Source organism: Leptidea sinapis, chromosome 8 (assembly GCF_905404315.1).
Source record: "Leptidea sinapis chromosome 8, ilLepSina1.1, whole genome shotgun sequence".
Lineage (NCBI taxonomy): Eukaryota > Metazoa > Arthropoda > Insecta > Lepidoptera > Pieridae > Leptidea > Leptidea sinapis.
Window position 1 is genome coordinate 11,517,187 of NC_066272.1, and position 18,195 is coordinate 11,535,381.

The following is an 18,195-nucleotide window of genomic DNA, read 5'->3' on the forward strand; positions in this document are numbered from 1 at the left end:
TCTTCCAACGTACGAGGGTTTTGTATACTATAAATTAGGTTGTACTAAAATTCAAGGACGATGCGGGAGCCGAACCGACCGAGTGACGCATCGACTGAAACTTCGGTATGCGTTGTACAACTCTCAGGTTGTGTGTGGTGGCTCCATCTACAGATGTACTTACTATCCCGCGTCGTCCATGAATTTTGGTATAAATTGTGTATTTAATCCCAGAAGTAGGGGATATCATTTAAATATCCAACTGTTTACTATAAAATTGTTATCCTTTAGCATAACAATGCGGTGAGTTACCTGCGAGGGTGCGGGCGAGGGCAGCGGCGAGGGTGGCGGGGAGGGAGCGGGCCGTAGCCGGTCCAGCTCATCTTCATCCAGCGGGAACTTGCCGGGAGACGACACACTCACGTATACCTCCTCCCGACTCTGTATTAAATAATAATGTTTAGTATCGTAGAGCGAATCTTTTTTTTTTTATGGAATAGGAGGACAAACGAGCGTACGGGTCACCTGGTGTTAAGTGATCACCGCCGCCCACACTCTCTTGCAACACCAGAGACATCACAAGAGCGTTGCCGGCCTTTAAGGAAGGTGTACGCGCTTTTTTTTGAAGGTACCCATGTCGTATCGTCCCGGAAACATCGCACAAGGAAGCTCATTCCATAGCTTTGTAGTACGTGGAAGAAAGCTCCTTGAAAACCGCACTGTGGAGGACCGCCACACATCCAGATGGTGAGGATGAAATCCTAACTTGTGGCGTGTCGTGCGAAGGTGGAATTCGGCGGCAGGAATCAGGTTGAACAGCTCTCCGGAACACTCCCCGTGATAAATGCGGTAGAAGACACACAATGAAGCGACGTCTCTACGCAACGCCTACTCTTTATTCTACCTATTCTACTCAAACACAAAAACAAAAAGTTCAAATTAACATATTATGCTACAGTTATTTTTTTGCTACATCTGAATGCTGCAGTGAATGAATAGATATTCCACTTTTAAAGCTGCACTTCATCTATATGTTCAGCACAAGATAATTATTAGTAGTGACAGTAGTATATGAGCAGTTGAGTTTTGCAGATAAACTGAAGTAAGTTGTAAGCCACAATAAAAAGAAATGCAGACCAAGTCTAAGCTGCAAAGACAGTTGATATTTGAAAATTATTATTAGCACTGTAACAACAAATAGTAAAAACTAAGTTAACAAATTCCAACTGGATGCAAATACGAATATATTTTTCACATTAATGTTTAAAAAGTACATAGCAAATTTTGGACAATGGTGTGTGTATGATAGGCGAACTCGAATCTGTTTTTTTATCTTGCTTGCGTAATGTTTGGTTAGGTTCGAGACCTAAGATATATACTAAGGCAAATATAGATTGTCCTGGTAAAAACTAGTATACCCTGACAAACACACGGTAAATAATTTAGCAAAGAGTTTGAACGAAATCTAACTAAAATTAATTAACTAATTTATATTCTGGTGTGATATTTGATAAAAATAATTAAGGTATTTGTTTTTATTTATAACAAACCCGACCAAGGGTCACCGTGGCTTATTGTTAGAGCAAAAAATTGGCAATGAGATAAATTTTTGTTAAAAAATTTAATTTTATTAAATCAAACTTTTGTTAACAAATTTAATTTTATAAAATCGGTCAAGTATGTTTAAGTGTTATCTAATATATAAAATTCTCATGTCAACGGCTTGACCGATTCTCATGAAATTTTGAGTGCATATTGGGTAGGTCTGAGAATCGGACAACATCTATTTTTCATCTCCCTAAATGTTAAGGGTGGTCCACGCCAAATTTTTATCTTTTAGTTTTTTTTGACATTTTTTTTTTTTTAATTTTTTGATTATGAGTCAGCATTAAAAAATACACACAACTTCAAATTTTCACCCATCTATGATCAACAGTTACTTTTGTATCGCGAAATTAATATCGGTCATATAACGTTTGCTGGGTCAGCTAGTTATAATATATTGTTTTATAAGTGGTTTGTATTTATAACAATGATTTAACATAAATCAAATTCTTACCGTATTATTTAGAAGTGATTCATCGGCTGAACTATTGTGTGAGGAGGGGCGAGGCGATGACGGCGGAACTAATTCATTACTTGAATTCATCGATATCTGTAAATATTTTTATTAAAACATAATTCTGAATCAAGCTATCTACTTTAATGACGAGATGTGAATAGTCAAGCAAGGCCTGTCTATACACTGTGCCTGATGCAAAGCAGTGTCACTTAAGATTCTTAAAAAACACAAAATTCTAAGGGGAACTCCGAATGACATGAGCTACAAACTAAATCAAAAAGCTGGTGCAAACATTGAGAAGAATCAAAGAGTGAGTGCAACGCATAACATTCCGATAGAAGAAGCACTTGGTAACCATCAAGCTATTATCAAGCTACTGGTATAAGTGGGTATTTTATTATTAATCCATATAATACACAACCAACATCTGCATGTGTATTTATATATTATCATTTGTTTCTGTTTTGATCTCCAATAAAGTAAATCAGCTCTTGGGATACCTAGAGGGGCACCAGCTGATCAGCGACTGCCAGTACGGTTTCCGTCAGGGTCGCTCAGTTGGTGATCTTCTTGCATACCTCACCCATAAATGGGCGCAAGCGGTTGAGTCGAAGGGAGAGGCGTTGGCGGTGAGTTTGGACATAGCGAAGGCCTTCGATCGGGTGTGGCATAAAGCGCTTATAGCGAAACTGCCATCCTATGGGCTTCCCGAGAAGTTGTGCAAATGGGTCACTAGCACATCAACGGTGCATGCTCCGACTTAAAACCCATAAACGCTGGTGTCCCGCAAGGCTGTGTGCATTTCTTCTGCATATCAATGATATGCTGCAAATCAGCAATATTTATTGCTATGCAGACGACAGCACAGGGTATGCTTCCTACACCGCAACCCCAAGAAGACACAAGATTGTGCGTTCACCACTAAAAAGTCTCCCTTTGTCGTATCCCCTCGATTCGAGATCACTCCTCTAACTGCCACAGCCTGTATTGGCATACTTGGCGTCGATATATCGAGCGACGTTCAGTTTCGTGGTCACTTGGAAGAGAAGGCCATACTGACCTCTAAAAAGCTTGGTGTACTCAGTAAGGCGAGACAGTACTTCACTAAAAGCCACCGCCTGCAACTTTATAAGGCGCAAATTCGGCCTCATATGGAGTACTGTTCTCACCTCTTCTTCCATTTGACCGCATCCAACGAAGAGCGGCTCGAATCATCGACGATCAAGTCATCTCCGATCGGCCTGATTCTCTAGCATTGCGTAGAGATGTGGGTTCTCTCTGCATCTTCTACCGCATTTATCACGGAGAGTGCTCAGAGGAGCTGTTCGGGTTGATTCCAGCGGCCGAATTCCACCACCGGACATTACGTGCAAAGTACCATCCGCATTACGTAGACGTCTGACAATCCACAACCGCGCGTTTTGTCCGAAATTTCTTGCCTCCCACAGCCACTTTGTGGAATCAACTACCGGCAGCGGTCTTCCCGAACAGATACGACTTAGGGACCTTCAAGAAATAAGCATACTCCCACCTTAAAGGCCGGCAACGCATTTCTTGACACACCTGTTGTTGCGGATGTCCATGGGCGGTTGCCTCACCTCTCCCCATCCCGTGAGCCTATTGCCCGTTTGCCCCCTCTCATATAAAAAAAAATCCAAGCCAAGATATATTACCTGTTTATTTTTATTCATCTTTGGCGGAAGCGCTGGCGGTTCTATTGGCACAGGACTGTTGCGACTCGATGTCCTCATACTCACACTGTCTTCAGATCCACTAATAAAAATAAATTCAATTAATTTTTGTCTCAAACTCGTTTTACAGCGAAGAAACTAGTCTCGACTACTATTAAATTCCCATTACGCTGACGCAATTAGTATCACTCATGAGAACTTATTTCAAATACGAACTCTTGCTAAAAAGTACAACAGAACATAATTAAGATTTATTTATACAAAGATTAAACAATTTCAATTGCGTTATTTGTGAAGAGTTTAATTTTAGAACAATAAATGCTATCAGCCGTACCGTTTTAGTTTCTTTACAGTGCTATCACGAGGAAGGTTAGTAACAAGATAAGTAATATATAGATATGCACGTTGAACAATAAATAATAAATAAGATAACGCGAAGATAATGACGTTTTATGTTTAAAAATGTGTAATCACGCATTGTTGGTAAACATACTACAAAATATGGTCATGTGGGTGAGTTATGTTATATAATCTTAATAAAATATATAAATCCAGTGTTTGTTTCCAGTGGACGGATTTTAATGTGGATTACTTCATGGAGTGCAGTTTAGTCCAACTTGAGAGATAGGATAGTTTTTATTTCAATTTGGGTCCCATAATTATTTTTATTTTATGTATGTACATATTTTCTATGAGATAATTTAGTGACGCAGGGTTTGACGGTTCTGCTGTGAAACAATTTCATTATAACAACAGGGAGCATATATTAACGAAATAATTTTTGATGTTATGAAATATTATTGACAAATTCATAAAAAGCAATATTTTAATTATCATGTACAGAACAACGTCTGTCCGATCAGCTAGTAATTAATATAATATCCATGTTGTAATTTCACTAAATGAATGAATGTGAATCGATCAACATAAGTGACAACAATAAAGTATCATTGTGGCAATACAATTTATTATGGGATTTACACAAAAGAAAGGAATTACTACTTATGAATTATTAATTAAATTGAATTCCGTTAAAACCTAATACAAGGAGTAGTATGGGTGAGATAATAAAACAAGTAGCAATAAATAAAAGAACTTTATCTACACCCATGCTTTAAATCCTTTATTAAAGATTCTGAAACAGTTAGCTTATTGCCAACATTAAAACACCCAATGTTCTAATAACCATTACATCATCCAAACGAGTGTTGTAATGTTGTACTGAATTTCATAACAACACCCCTATGTTTTTTTTTATCCTTTCATGCGCAAAGAGTTTCACCATACAGCCACATTCTTATTGCTCGATGCGTGGTATCTGTATGAATTTCAAAAAAAGAACATTTCCGTTTACGCGCGCTCCACACTCCCAGAACGTCGCGCGCCGTAAAAAAAAAGTAGGTTATTCGAATCCCCGCCATTTTTCTTCGATATTTTTGAGCGATTCATTTTAAACGCTGCAAAAGAACATTATATTCGAGTGAATTTTAATTATTGCACTACACAAAATGTAAATAACTACTAAAATAAATAAGTGTTTCATTAATACTTACTTAATTTGTATATAATCAGTAATGACTGATATTAGGTTACTACTAGGAATGGTGTTTTAACTTTTAATGTTAGCAGTAAGCTAACTGTTCCATAATCTTTTAGAGGATTCATATTATGGGTGTAGATAGTCTTGTATGCATAAATCCACATTCGTCTTTTAATACCCCTTATTACACAACAGTTGCATAAATAACTATTATGATATTTATCGAAACAGCAATGCTAAAACAAAGAGCAGTGACGCATGACAGCATGTACGTACGTACACGGATGTCTAATAATAAATAAGCCTTAAATTCCGACAGAAATACAGTATTCTGGGACGGGCACAGAACCGCGCATCTCCGAGGACAATCGAGGTAGTAACACCACGGCACCCCACACCACGCTTAATGTGCTCTTCTTCCTCGTACTACAAAGCTGTGGAATGCCTTCCTTCTTCCTAGCTTCCTTGTGCGGTGTTTCCGGGACGATACGACATGGGTACCTTCAAAAAACGCTCCTCTGGTGTTGCTAGAGAATGTGGGCGGCGGTGATCACTTAACACCAAATGACCCGTACGCTCGTTTGTCCTCCTTTTCCATAAAATCAAATTTGAATAATAAACTCAAGCTTAAACTTGAATTTGAAACGTCACCACGTATCGGGCACGAATGTCTGTTTAGATACTGCATGCTGCGAGTGGATTTAAAATGTTAAAATAAATATTTACCTGAGGGGCGGGGTACTTAAATGTTGTACTGTCACAGACGAAGCCAACGACCGCTGTACTTGTTGGTAACCGACGCTTATGCTGCTAGCGCTGGTGTGTTGGGCGCTGTAACGCAATAGTATAAAGTATATTAAACTTTTGACCAAAATTTATGAACAATGCAGGACTCGAACCTGCGATCTCTCCGGTTCGGTCCGAGCATCTCAAGTCAATTTTCTAATTTGCAATTATTGGGGTCCTGTAGATTGAGCCACAACCTGAGAGGTGAACAAGAAATACCAGGATTTACGAACCATACGTCACTGAACGGTTGGCTCAGTGGAAGTGCGCTCGGTCAGAACCCGAGAGGGTCGAGATCAAGACCCGCATTGTTCATAAATTTTGCTCACAAATTTAATTTAATTATTCTCAGTAGTGAGCGATATAACTTTAAAAATAACAAATTGTTAAGAATTAAGCATTCATATTACAACATAGTACAGCTTACAATGTGTGTAAGCCATCTAATGTAAGAGATTGTTCAATCTTCAAACTACACATAAAATAGGACTTTCTATTAATTTAATAGAAATATAAAAGTGCTTAGGGATAGTCTTCAAAAAGCTTTGTTGACGATACCAGTATTCAGTTTTTAGATCAATACATACGCCGGAGTATGTCTTATAGTTCTGCCATTTGTGGCGTAAGTCTATAATACTTTGTATGAAAGACACTCATCAAAAATATAAAGAAATAGAAAATGAAGGTGTGATGTGAAATAGGTGAAGAAACTGGTCAGAAAAGGTTCCGTACCATTTTATAAGAATAAACACTATATACCTTTAACTACTTCCGTAAAAAAAACATTTTATATGTGTCCGTTAAGGAAAGCGCCATCTAGTTTTTTATTATTAAAACGGCTATAGTAGGTTGTAGTAGTAGTAGCAGTATAATACAACATATTGTATTTTCTCTGATTAACGCAAGTGTTACAGATTTAAATAAAACACTTTTTAAAGGATTAATAAGCGTGTAATTGTAACTGTGTTTTTACATTAGATTTTGCGTAAATGTTACATTTTTATTATCATTTTAGTTAACCCGACGTTTCAAGACATTTTCTGATCACGTTTACACACGTTTTAATCATTTAAAAAAGTGTTTTATTTAAATACAAAATAAATCAAAATTCAAATGTCTTATTATATTGTGGTGATAAACTGTCGGACAGGTTCGAATCTCTAAACGATCTATAAAGCCTATTACAGATGACACACTAATTGTGCTATCGAGTCTGCGGCACACAAAAAAAAATGCATTGCGCTCAAAATGTCTTTGGCAGATATTACACAGACTCAACGCACACGACGTACAATTTGTCGTCAGAACTGTAGGGATGTACACACAATGGAAGTACAGTGATTGTGGTGTATTACTTCTTACTTGATATATAAACAAGAAGAAATAGCAAATTTTGGGTTCATCATATTCTTTCAGAACGATTATTAAAGGCACCGTTACATATAAAACATTCAGTTCTAAAACTATATTCAAATAAATTTGCACACTTCATCCCACAATTTTCTTTTAAAATTTCTGTCATGGTACTCTGCCAAAGATATATCATATCTAATCTATATAATCTTTATAGAACTTGCTAGTTTACGTAAAATAATTAAATGTTTAACTTAAATTTCGTCATAATGTAATTTCTGTTGTGTCCACTTATTATTTTATACTGTATTTGGTGAATGATGTGTACAATTTTAATTGGATCTCAGGATCATAAAAATATGCTGTAATTGTTATTAGATGATAGTTTTATCTTGTTATCTGTTATTGTACCTACTTGTAAATAAATAAATAAATATAGTGCTTTCTATTTCTTGCATCAAAATCGATACATCGATGTCTAGCGCCATGACACACGTCAATCACTAGCAAGTACAAACTTCGCGCGACGTATGCGGTACTGCATATAATTCTATATGTTTTATTATAACAGACTAAAAAGTGCACCACGGATAGTCTCTCCGTCTGCGATAGGCCTAAACTAATAATATGAAATAAGCAAATTGATACCTGGATAAGTTATCGGTGTGTATTGAATGTCGGATCATGTCGAGCGGCGCGTCGGCGCTGATCGGCGGGTGCATGCTGATGGTGTGACTGCAGTTCCCGAACATCTCCATGTAAGCCATTACTATAATCATTCATACATTAATCACCGTATCACTATCTGGCAATATTTATAATGAAATAATGCGTATTGTTGCTATACAGAGCTAGAATATTAAGCGGTAAATGAATGAACGTGAAAACTACCGACTCTTCTCTACACAGTGGTAACAATTAATATACTAATTATTAGAAGTACGAGAAAATTTCGGTAATCAAGCGTATATTAATGTTCCGAAATCCGATAAAAGCTGTAGTTAACGGAAAACAAAGCCCAATGGTGACGCAAGCCCGGAGTGTTGATTCATGAAAGCTAAAAGCACGGAGAGTCTCCAACATGTCGTCTGTCTGGAGTGGATCTGACATATGGATAAATCTATTTTAGTGCAGAATATAGCTGGACCACAATCATTTATTTGAACGAAATATTTATATTCAGTTTGGATTACACACTATAACACAACAATTGCGCACTCGATTAAGTCAAAAAATATTTCAATAAAAAATTCGTTATTTTTAAAGTGATAAACCTCACTTCTGGGATAAATTGAATTAAATTTGTAACCAAAATTTATGAACGATGCGGGACTCGAGCCCGCGACCTCTCGCGTTCCTTGCGAGCGCTCTTCCACTGAGCCAACTGTTCGAGTGACGTATCGTTCGCAAATCTTGGTATGCTTTGTTCAACTCTCAGGTTGTGGCTCCATCTACAGGATCTACTTTATAGTTGATAACCTGCTCAACCCCAATAATTGCATATTAGGAAATTGACTTGAGTGAGATGTCGCTCTTTCAAACAATTTGATACAAATTTAATTTAGTTGTTTTAATAGTAAAAAAATCGACACGAGTGATAGGGTTCACTTAATAGTGATGCGCTGCCGGTCGCCTTAAATTGTCATGTTTTATATGTTCTATATTTAAAAATGTTCGCAGTCCCGTGATAAATTATGTACAGTAGCTAACTCTCAGCATGCAGAGATCCACTCACCACTATACGCGACGCTTTGAAACACTGCATCGCCGCACCGACATAACAGACAAACATGCTATTAAAATCCCCAACAGTTAATAATAAAACGATCACCCTTATTACCCACAATGCTATGTTCAGTATTCTAAAAGTTACTTTAATCTATTGTTAATAAGTATTCTATTTACCTACAAACAGTAAACCGTTTTCGGGGTAAAAAAGATTGTAAAAATATAATTTGACAGTTACCACCGATAGATTACAGATTTACCCTCATTTATTTTGCTCGGAACGGAAATGTAACAGATGACACTTTACTTTAAATTACCACATTATATTCTTTCTTTTTATACTTTTTTTTTTTTAATTGGGACAGTATAGGGAAACCCGAAACCATCGTGTGTACAGGAAAATGGGCATGCTTATTTAAACCTAAAAATTAATAAAATTGATTGCTTTATAATTTTTTCTTATAATATCAATTGACTCAGTTGCATGTGATGATCAAAAGACAACAGAAGTTGGTTAAATTTAACAAAATCTTGTTTCATACATTATGACTCTACTATTATGTATTTCTAATAATTTTACGATAGTACATATTAAATGAAAGTAAAAATCATTTGGAACTTTTAAATTAGATTTAAAAAAAATATACATTTCAAAGTTGACCAAATTGAAGCACGGTCTTCGCGGGTTACCTGATAGCAAGATGGTTGAAAATGATCAAGTTAAACAACAGACGCAAATTAATTTCTTTGAGTTCATAACTCCTTGTACATTTAATATATTCAAATTCGAATATTTTTATTCAAAAAAGGATGTGACATCTCTTATTGAAAGTCAAAAACTACCACCTATTCCAAAAATAATGCCTCAAACCTGAGAAGAATGGGCGCAACAAACTCAGCGGGCTTTTTTATCATCAAATAATATGTTTACAAAGTAATATTGTACAATTAAACTTATTTTTAATAGCCTGAGGGCGGTCGCTCCATTCCCAATCTGTGGCATCATTAAGAAAGTCATTTATGTTATAGTAACCTTTACCACACAAACGTTTTTAACAATTCTTTTGAGTATCGTAATACTTTTGTTATGAACATTTTCTGCGATCTTGTTGTAAAAGCATATACATCGCCCCACAAAAGACTTACCAACTCGACTTAGCCAAATAGTAGGCATTATAAGATTATGTCTGTTAGTATATATCTATTATTTCGTTTCGGATTTTGTTCTCACAACCATCATTACTGTGCATTTCATCTCCCTGTCCTTTGTCAGATAATTTATGGATGACTCCTAATATCAGTATATATTTACTCTAATAATATTTTATGCAACAGTTGTATAATGAGGGTCAAAAAAACACGAGTGGCGTGGGTCGACAATTGACGCTACAAGCGTTTTTACTAGACTAGGTAATTTTAAATAAATGAATTAAACAAACAAATATCACAAGATATCGAGTTGCCACTTAAATATACTGTATACATACTTATCTCTGGTGAGTTGTTTCATTTTTCCTGGGCGGGAAAATGTTATGTTTCTTTAGTTGACATTAAAATGTTTAGTCTAATGATTTAAACATGAAAATATTATGGATGTAATATAGAATTATAGAATTTAATACGTATTACCTAATATTTCTATGAACCTACCATGCCTAACCTAGATTTAATTGTCTGTGGCGTCAAAGTGACACTCTAATACGATAAACAATCCATTTAGGCCATAGAGTAGAGACTTTTTCAAGGACTCAATAAAGTATGTACTTATATTACTGATCGTGGCTGTATAAATGACACATAGAAGTCGAGGAGTAGAAAATACATAATAACTTTGTAGTTAAGTTACTATTTAAATACATCGAGCGCTTATTATTTGAAAATAAAACTCAATAATGATGATGCAGCTACTGTACTCAATAACTTTTATATTAATTTACATTTACTTTTTTGACTTACTCGTGTAAGACATTGACTATTTGACGTTTGAGTGTGTCTGTTGCATCATTTTACATTTTACATATTATATTGTAATTTGAAATGATTTATAAATCGATGTACTTAAATGTAAATCTTGATATAAAAGAGTGGCAATGAGTTTCATGCTACTTCTTCTCATTAGCTCAACCCTTTACGAAGTAGCGGTAGATTCAATAAGATTTTTTTTTTGACATTCATAAGTGTCATTTCCGTGACCTATGTGAATAAACAGATTTTGATTTGATTTGATTTGTTTAATAAATAACAGATGATATTATTATATCATCTGTGTGTTATTACACATAATAAAATGGAGTGGTACTAACTGTGCTTCTTCTTGAGCGGCAGCGGTGGCGGTCTCTGGTGGTTGTGTTCTGCCAGAGTGTGCGGCCGCGCGTCGTGCACCGAGAAAGGAGGGCTCCTTCTGAAACAATCAACATCGAATCTTGTAAAGGGCTGCAGTGGATTAATTCATATTATATTATAATACTAACTAGCTGCCCTAGCAAAAGTTGAGTTGACAAGTTAAAGCATGATATATTAGACCATAGATAGAGAACCCTTTTAATAGACAACAATAGCCCTATTCTCGTAACAAAACGAGAATAGATTCGAAGGCGACTTTATGTCAAAAAGTTATATTTCGTATTCTTGTAACACAAATTGACGGCTCAGTTCCGATTTAGGAAAATCATATGATGCGTATTCTCGTAACAAGATCGAACGTTAATTGTTAGGAAATGAGAATTCTGCAAAATTTTGACGTTTGGTGTATTTGACAAATTAAAACATGATATAATAGAGAATAGGTAGGGAAACCTTTTGAAAGTAGTAGAAATATATTAGACTTGGTAGAACAATATAATTTCGTGCGAGCTTGTTGTACAAATATCATTGACGCACAACTGCGCTTTTAAGTTCTACGGAACTGGAAGGAGAATACGAATCTATGGTTGAGGGCAGCGCAGGATAGAACGTCTTCTTTGGGGGAGGCCTTTGTCCAACAATGGACGTCTTCTGGTTGAAATGATGATAATGATGATGACGAATCTAAACCAAAATGTCGACAGAATCGGAACTTAAAGTCAACGATGTTGAAATTACGAGAATAAATAATTTGTTATGATATAATATGATATTATATATAATGATATAATATTGACACACTTTTACACAAATTATCTTGCCCCAAACTAGGCATAGCCTGTACCATGGTTGCAAGACAACGATATATTTAATACAATATACTTACTTAAACATAGATAAATACATATAAACATCCATGACTCGGAAAGAAACATCCATATTCATCATATAAATGAATGCACCTACCGGGATTCGAACCCGGGACCTCTAGCTTAGTAGTCAGGATCACTAACCTTTCGGCTATATGGGTCGTCGATGTTATGTTTTTAAAGTGAGGGTTACTTCTAGGATTAATACATAAATAAATAGAGCACCGGCACGGAACGGCAGGGGTCGTGGGTTCGAGTCCCGCATCATTCATAAAATTTTGTTTTCAAATTTTATTTGGTTATCACTTTAAAAAACATAACAAATTGTTAAGATTTACTAATTTGCAAATATTGGGGTTGAGCAGGTTATCAACTGTAAAGTAGATCCTGTAGATGAAGCCACAACCTGAGAGTTGAACAAAGCATACAAGATTTTATGACGATACATCACTCGAACCGTTGGCTCAGTTGGTTAGAGCACTGGTACGGAACGCCAGAAGTCGTGGGTTCGAGTCCTGCATTGTTCATAAATTTTGTTTTCAAATTTTATTTGTGTATTACGTGAATAGCTCTGTAGTACAGCAAGATATACCTGATCTCATCATGGGAAGGACAGCATGACCTACCTGATCTCAACATTGGGGAAGTGGTGCTGCACATCCGCGCGGATGTTGCGGCGGGTCTTGGCGGGAAGCTCCGGCGGAGTCTCACTCTCGTCTGACGTGATGCTGGCCAGCCTGCTGCGGTCATTGACACCGGGCATTATGACACTGAACATATAAAACATATCAACAGATATTTGAACCATTCTTTCATCCACATCGCAGTTACTTTTGTAGATCAACGTTTCCAAGTCTTACTCAACGACATCCGACAGCAAAAAGTTATTTATAGTTAATATAATATGTTAAGCAACTGTTGCCCAAAAGAGTCAACATTCTCTAACAACCGATAACATTGTTAGAGAATGTTACATCAACACGGCACCATAAAATAGTATCTGTAAACGTAACAGGATGCCGGCTAGATTATGGGTACCACAACGGCGCCTATTTCTGCCGTGAAGCAGCAATGTGTAAGCATTACTGTGTTTCGGTCTGAAGGGCGCCGTAGCAAAAGTAGCAAATCACTGGGCAAATGAAACTTAACATCTTATGTCTCAAGGAGACGAGCGCAGTTGTAGTGCCGCTCAAAATTTTTGGGGTTTTTCACGAATCTTAAGTGGCACTGCATTGTAATGGGCAGGGCGTATCACTTACTATCAGCTGAACGTCCTGCTCGTCTCATCCCTTATTTTCATTAAAAAATGTGGCGGTGGAAAGATAACATAATTATACCTTGCAACTTGATTGATGCCGAAAGTTATTCTATTATTCTAAGTAGCCGCAAAAGTTATAGAGAGTTATCTAATGTTACCGTGTTGCACAGTGTTGCTCCACAAAACTTAACCGCGGTGTGAATGTACGGTTTGGATAACATCAGTCATATAATTATTAGTAGCATTACAATAATAAATAAAGTTTGTGTTAAAAAAAAATATTTTAGGAACATACAAGCAAATTCCGTCTATTATGTCTGAGATTGCAATTGCAAGACCAAGACAAATATGGGCTGATGATATTTAAAAAAATTGTTGGACACAACTGGCTTAACTTAGCACGAGAGGAAACATTAAAAGGATATCACCCATAAGGAATACTACAATATGTCACATTATTATAATCAAATTCAAATGATAATGTTATTTCTATCATCTGCCCATATCAGTCACATAATGGTCTGAGTCGTAATCATAAACTTAGTATACTAGCGTCATAGACCAAACCTGTGTGAGAGTGAGATAACCATATACACAAATAACCTTAGTGTGAGAAAGAGGCGGAATAGATGGAGCGTGAAACCGTTTTTAAACAATTTAGCGTCCATTAGTCTCCTGTCAAATTGGACCGCGTTATAACTTTAGTGTTTTATCGCAATTATACTGTTTTTAACGGGTATTTTTTAGAAAATATAATGGTGTCTAGTTCTGTATTAGAATGTGTTGATATATACAGCAACAATAAAAAGACATTTCACTGTAAATAATGATTCTTCAATACTACTTTTGTGGTGTTTATTTTCGTACAAAATATTTGGAATATCATTTTAAATTCGCACTAAACACTCTTTTTTCTAAAGATAATATTAATTTAAAAAAATATGTGTTAATAATAAAGTATTGTATACGTGAATATTTGTCATGGGGATAGCCCGAAAGCAAAACACTTCACTAACTCACGAACACATCTGTAAATATAACATAAATATTTTAAAATTAGTCTGGCGATAATGAAAGTGTTTGTCTATTACGCTGGTATACTAAGTTTATGTTCGTGATGCAATACAAAACGAGAGTAGAGTAGGAATGTGTCATATGCCTGTAATTATATTTTATCTATACCAATGCTTTAAATCCACTATTAAAGATTCTGAAACAGTTAGCTTATTGCCAACATTAAAATACCCTATGTCCTAATAAACATTACATCATCCAAACAGATGAAGTAATGTTGTACTGAATTTCATAATAACACTCCTTTGTTTTTTTCGATTTTTTCGATCACTTCATGCGCAAAGAGTTTCAACAGACAGCCACATTCTTATTGCTCGATGCGTGGTATCTGTATGAATTTAAAAAAAAGAACATTTTCGTTTAAGCGCGTTCCCCGCTACCAGAACGTCGCGCGCCGTAAAAGCAAAGTAGGTTATTCGAATCCCGCCATTTTTGTTTTGTTTTGTTTACAAAAAATGAGCGATTCAAACTTTGACAGTACACCGCCAGATATTTTAAACGCTGCAAAGGACATTTCATTAATACTTAAGTTTATTTGTATATAATCATTAAAGGATTATATAAGGTTACTACTAGGACTCGCTGTTTTAATGTTAGCAGTAAGCTAACTGTTTCAGAATCTTTTAGAGGATTCATACTATGGGTGTAGATAAAGTCTTGTATGCAACTGTTGATAATTATTAAAACACTCATGTGATACTTTTATCAAACCCACATTCATGTTTTAATACCCCGTATTACACAACAGTTGCATAAATAACTAATAATGGCATATCAAATACATAGCTAAATTTAAAACTTGAAAAAAAAACAAGTAAACTACTATCAAGTATCAAAATAATTAAGGTGTTCACAAAACAAAACAAAGACATGCATAATTCGCATCAAGTTTACTTAGCATGTCGGTTAAGGATCGTCGTAAGTGGAACAAAACATTATATCATACTGTTTACGTCGCGCTTCCGAAAGGAGGTCAGTGTATGTTTTAAGCGGGTTTTATGAAACATCAACGGTTGAGCAAGCTACGGATATGGTCAATTAATGTACGACACTATAATTATTTTAATTACTAGCTGACCCGGCAAACGTTGTTTTGCCATATAAAGTATAATTCACGCGATAGTTTTATAAGTAATAAAATATTGCCTATATTATAGCCTGTACATCATTTTGTTCTATTGTCAATAGTTTTTGCAGCGCACGCAAAAATAGGTTTTCGATTTTACACCTTGTGTTACAAAATAGCAATTTTATTACGGATCCCTAATTTTGAAAAAAAAAACATAGCCTATAGCCTTCCTCGATAAATGGACTACCCAACACTGAAAGAATCATTCAAATCGGACCAGTAGTACCAGTGATTAGCGCGTTCAAACAAACAAACAAACACTGCAGCTTTATAATATTAGTATAGATAATAATTTGCTTTAACTATAGTACGTGGCCTTGTTATTTACAAAAATTGTTTTTTTTTCCGCTTATCGAATTTATGTGATGATGGAAGATGGACATTATTATAATAATAATCATTTATTTCGGAATCATCCATAGATAAATGAGATTACATCCATATTTGTAAGTACAATTTGCAAACTTATAAAATAGTGGTGGTAACAATTTATTAATTTACATATAGAGAAAAATTAAAATAACAGGCTGTTTGAATTTCCTTAGATATATGCAATTAACTTTATTCAAGTTAGCTTAAACTGAGCGCTTTTTTCATTTTAAATTATAGAATCCACTATATGTTCGGGAAAAGTTGAGCTAGTTAGGAGAACATACCAGGATACATTCTAGTATTAATTGTGCTCAAACATAAGCCGTGTGTGTTTTTATGTATGTTTGTATAACTAAATTAAAAAATAGCATATGTTGGAATATCGACTCGTAAAAAGAGCGCTGAGGGGATGCCAAGTTTATTTATGCATGATCACAGGTAATGGTTTCAAAATAAGTGTAAAAAAGTATCGATAAACTATAGCTGTGAGGTATTCCCTATTAAAGATTTTTTTTTGTTATGTGGAGGATATAAAGGTAATAAGGTGAAGGAGTGTTCAGTACTACTGTGTTTACTACTTCAGTTTATCGTGAGTCTCAGGCAGATAGATAAGCAGGCAGATAGGTGAGGCAGATAGACAGGGCAGATAGACAATGCGTTTGCCTTTGGCAGAGATTTCATAGTTCTTTGCGTGATTGCTTCAAATTCTATAATTTGAAGCATGATGAAAAACTATTGATTGAAGTTCTAGCTAGTTAGCTTAGTAACTAAAGACTAATTATGTTTATTAAATAAACTTATACCAATTTGAAAATTCATTGAATTAGGCGTTACTTTGCGGAAATCCATAATTATACAAATGATTTAAGTTTTCTTTAGTGTTAATTCCGCCAATATTTGTTTTTAAAAATAATTCGACACGTGTTTCGCCTCTACACGAGGCATCCTCAGGACGTGTTGTCTCGCCAAAATCTGGCACGAGACTGAAAAAAAATTCGACTCGTGTAGACGCGAAACACGTGTCAAATTGTTTTTTATAAACAAATATTGGCGGAATTAACACTAAAGAAAACTTAAATCATTTGTATACCAATTTGAATTAATAAATACGATTACTTTTTTTCTAGGTTAAATGGACACTTAGTAACTACTTGACTTTGTGTAGGTATATGAAAATTCTTTAAAACGGCGATGTAATTTGTGCATTCAAGAACATTTTGAAACAATTTTCGGTTTCCATTATTTTTGGAAAGAATGTGATGCGCAATTTTAAATTCAAAGATCTGTTCAGTTCATTCGAAATAAAAAAGTGTTAGTGAAAATTAACAAAGCTAATATTAATTTAGTTGCAAATTATCAAACGAATCAAAGGTAAAGCCAACGATTGGCCGCCCTCGCACATCGTTCCAGAGGCCATGGAACGTTGTCTATAAAGGCTGTTTTTCTTATACTACATTTATTTGAATATTTATTTTGTTTGATATTTTCAATTTTTCTATTTAAAGTTTTATTTTAATAATTATTTTTGCTATACTTCTGTGGACTAGTATTACTTGTATTTTCATTTATTTTGTATATTTTTTTTATGAAAATAAGGACTGGAATGCAAGAGGAAGAGCTCAGGATTTTTGAAAAACCCAATAATTCTGAGGTGCGCTACACCTGCGCTCGTCACCTTGAGACATAAGACATCAAGTCTAGATTGCCCAGTTATTTCACTAGAATCAATTTTGAGAAAAATAAAGGCATTTATTTTTCTCAAAATTGATTCCTTTAGAATTCTTTTTGATGTCATTTCTTATACTACTAGATACTACTACCGCTTCGGAAACAAATGACGCTCTGAGAGAGAAAAAGCGGCGCAAGAAACTCTCCCAGCATTCTTTTTTTGCGCTCTTTTCAATAAAAATATACAATATTGTACAGTCATTTCTATCGCTATAAAATAATCACTATCTAGTCCCAGCCTGTCCGATCATTTAGATATTCAGCAGTGGAGTAATAGGATTTA

General features: G+C 35.3%; 1 protein-coding gene across 9 annotated transcripts in view; it reads right to left on the bottom strand.

Annotated features, from left to right (window-relative positions):
* The window catches only part of LOC126965650 (guanine nucleotide-releasing factor 2), an 89,752-nt gene that overhangs the window by 20,262 nt on the left and 51,295 nt on the right, over nt 1-18,195 (bottom strand). For 5 of the 9 annotated variants that reach the window (XM_050809338.1, XM_050809331.1, XM_050809336.1 and 2 more), the window contains 8 exons: nt 12,978-13,121; nt 11,443-11,540; nt 9,147-9,170; nt 8,060-8,180; nt 5,999-6,103; nt 3,715-3,814; nt 2,039-2,134; nt 292-420 (listed from right to left, as the gene is read on the bottom strand). In XM_050809338.1, coding sequence (XP_050665295.1) covers nt 292-420; nt 2,039-2,134; nt 3,715-3,814; nt 5,999-6,103; nt 8,060-8,180; nt 9,147-9,170; nt 11,443-11,540; nt 12,978-13,121 — 817 coding nt within the window. The remainder of the gene's footprint in view (nt 1-291; nt 421-2,038; nt 2,135-3,714; nt 3,815-5,998; nt 6,104-8,059; nt 8,181-9,146; nt 9,171-11,442; nt 11,541-12,977; nt 13,122-18,195) is intronic. The other 4 variants (XM_050809334.1, XM_050809337.1, XM_050809333.1 and 1 more) reach the window with 3 other exon arrangements.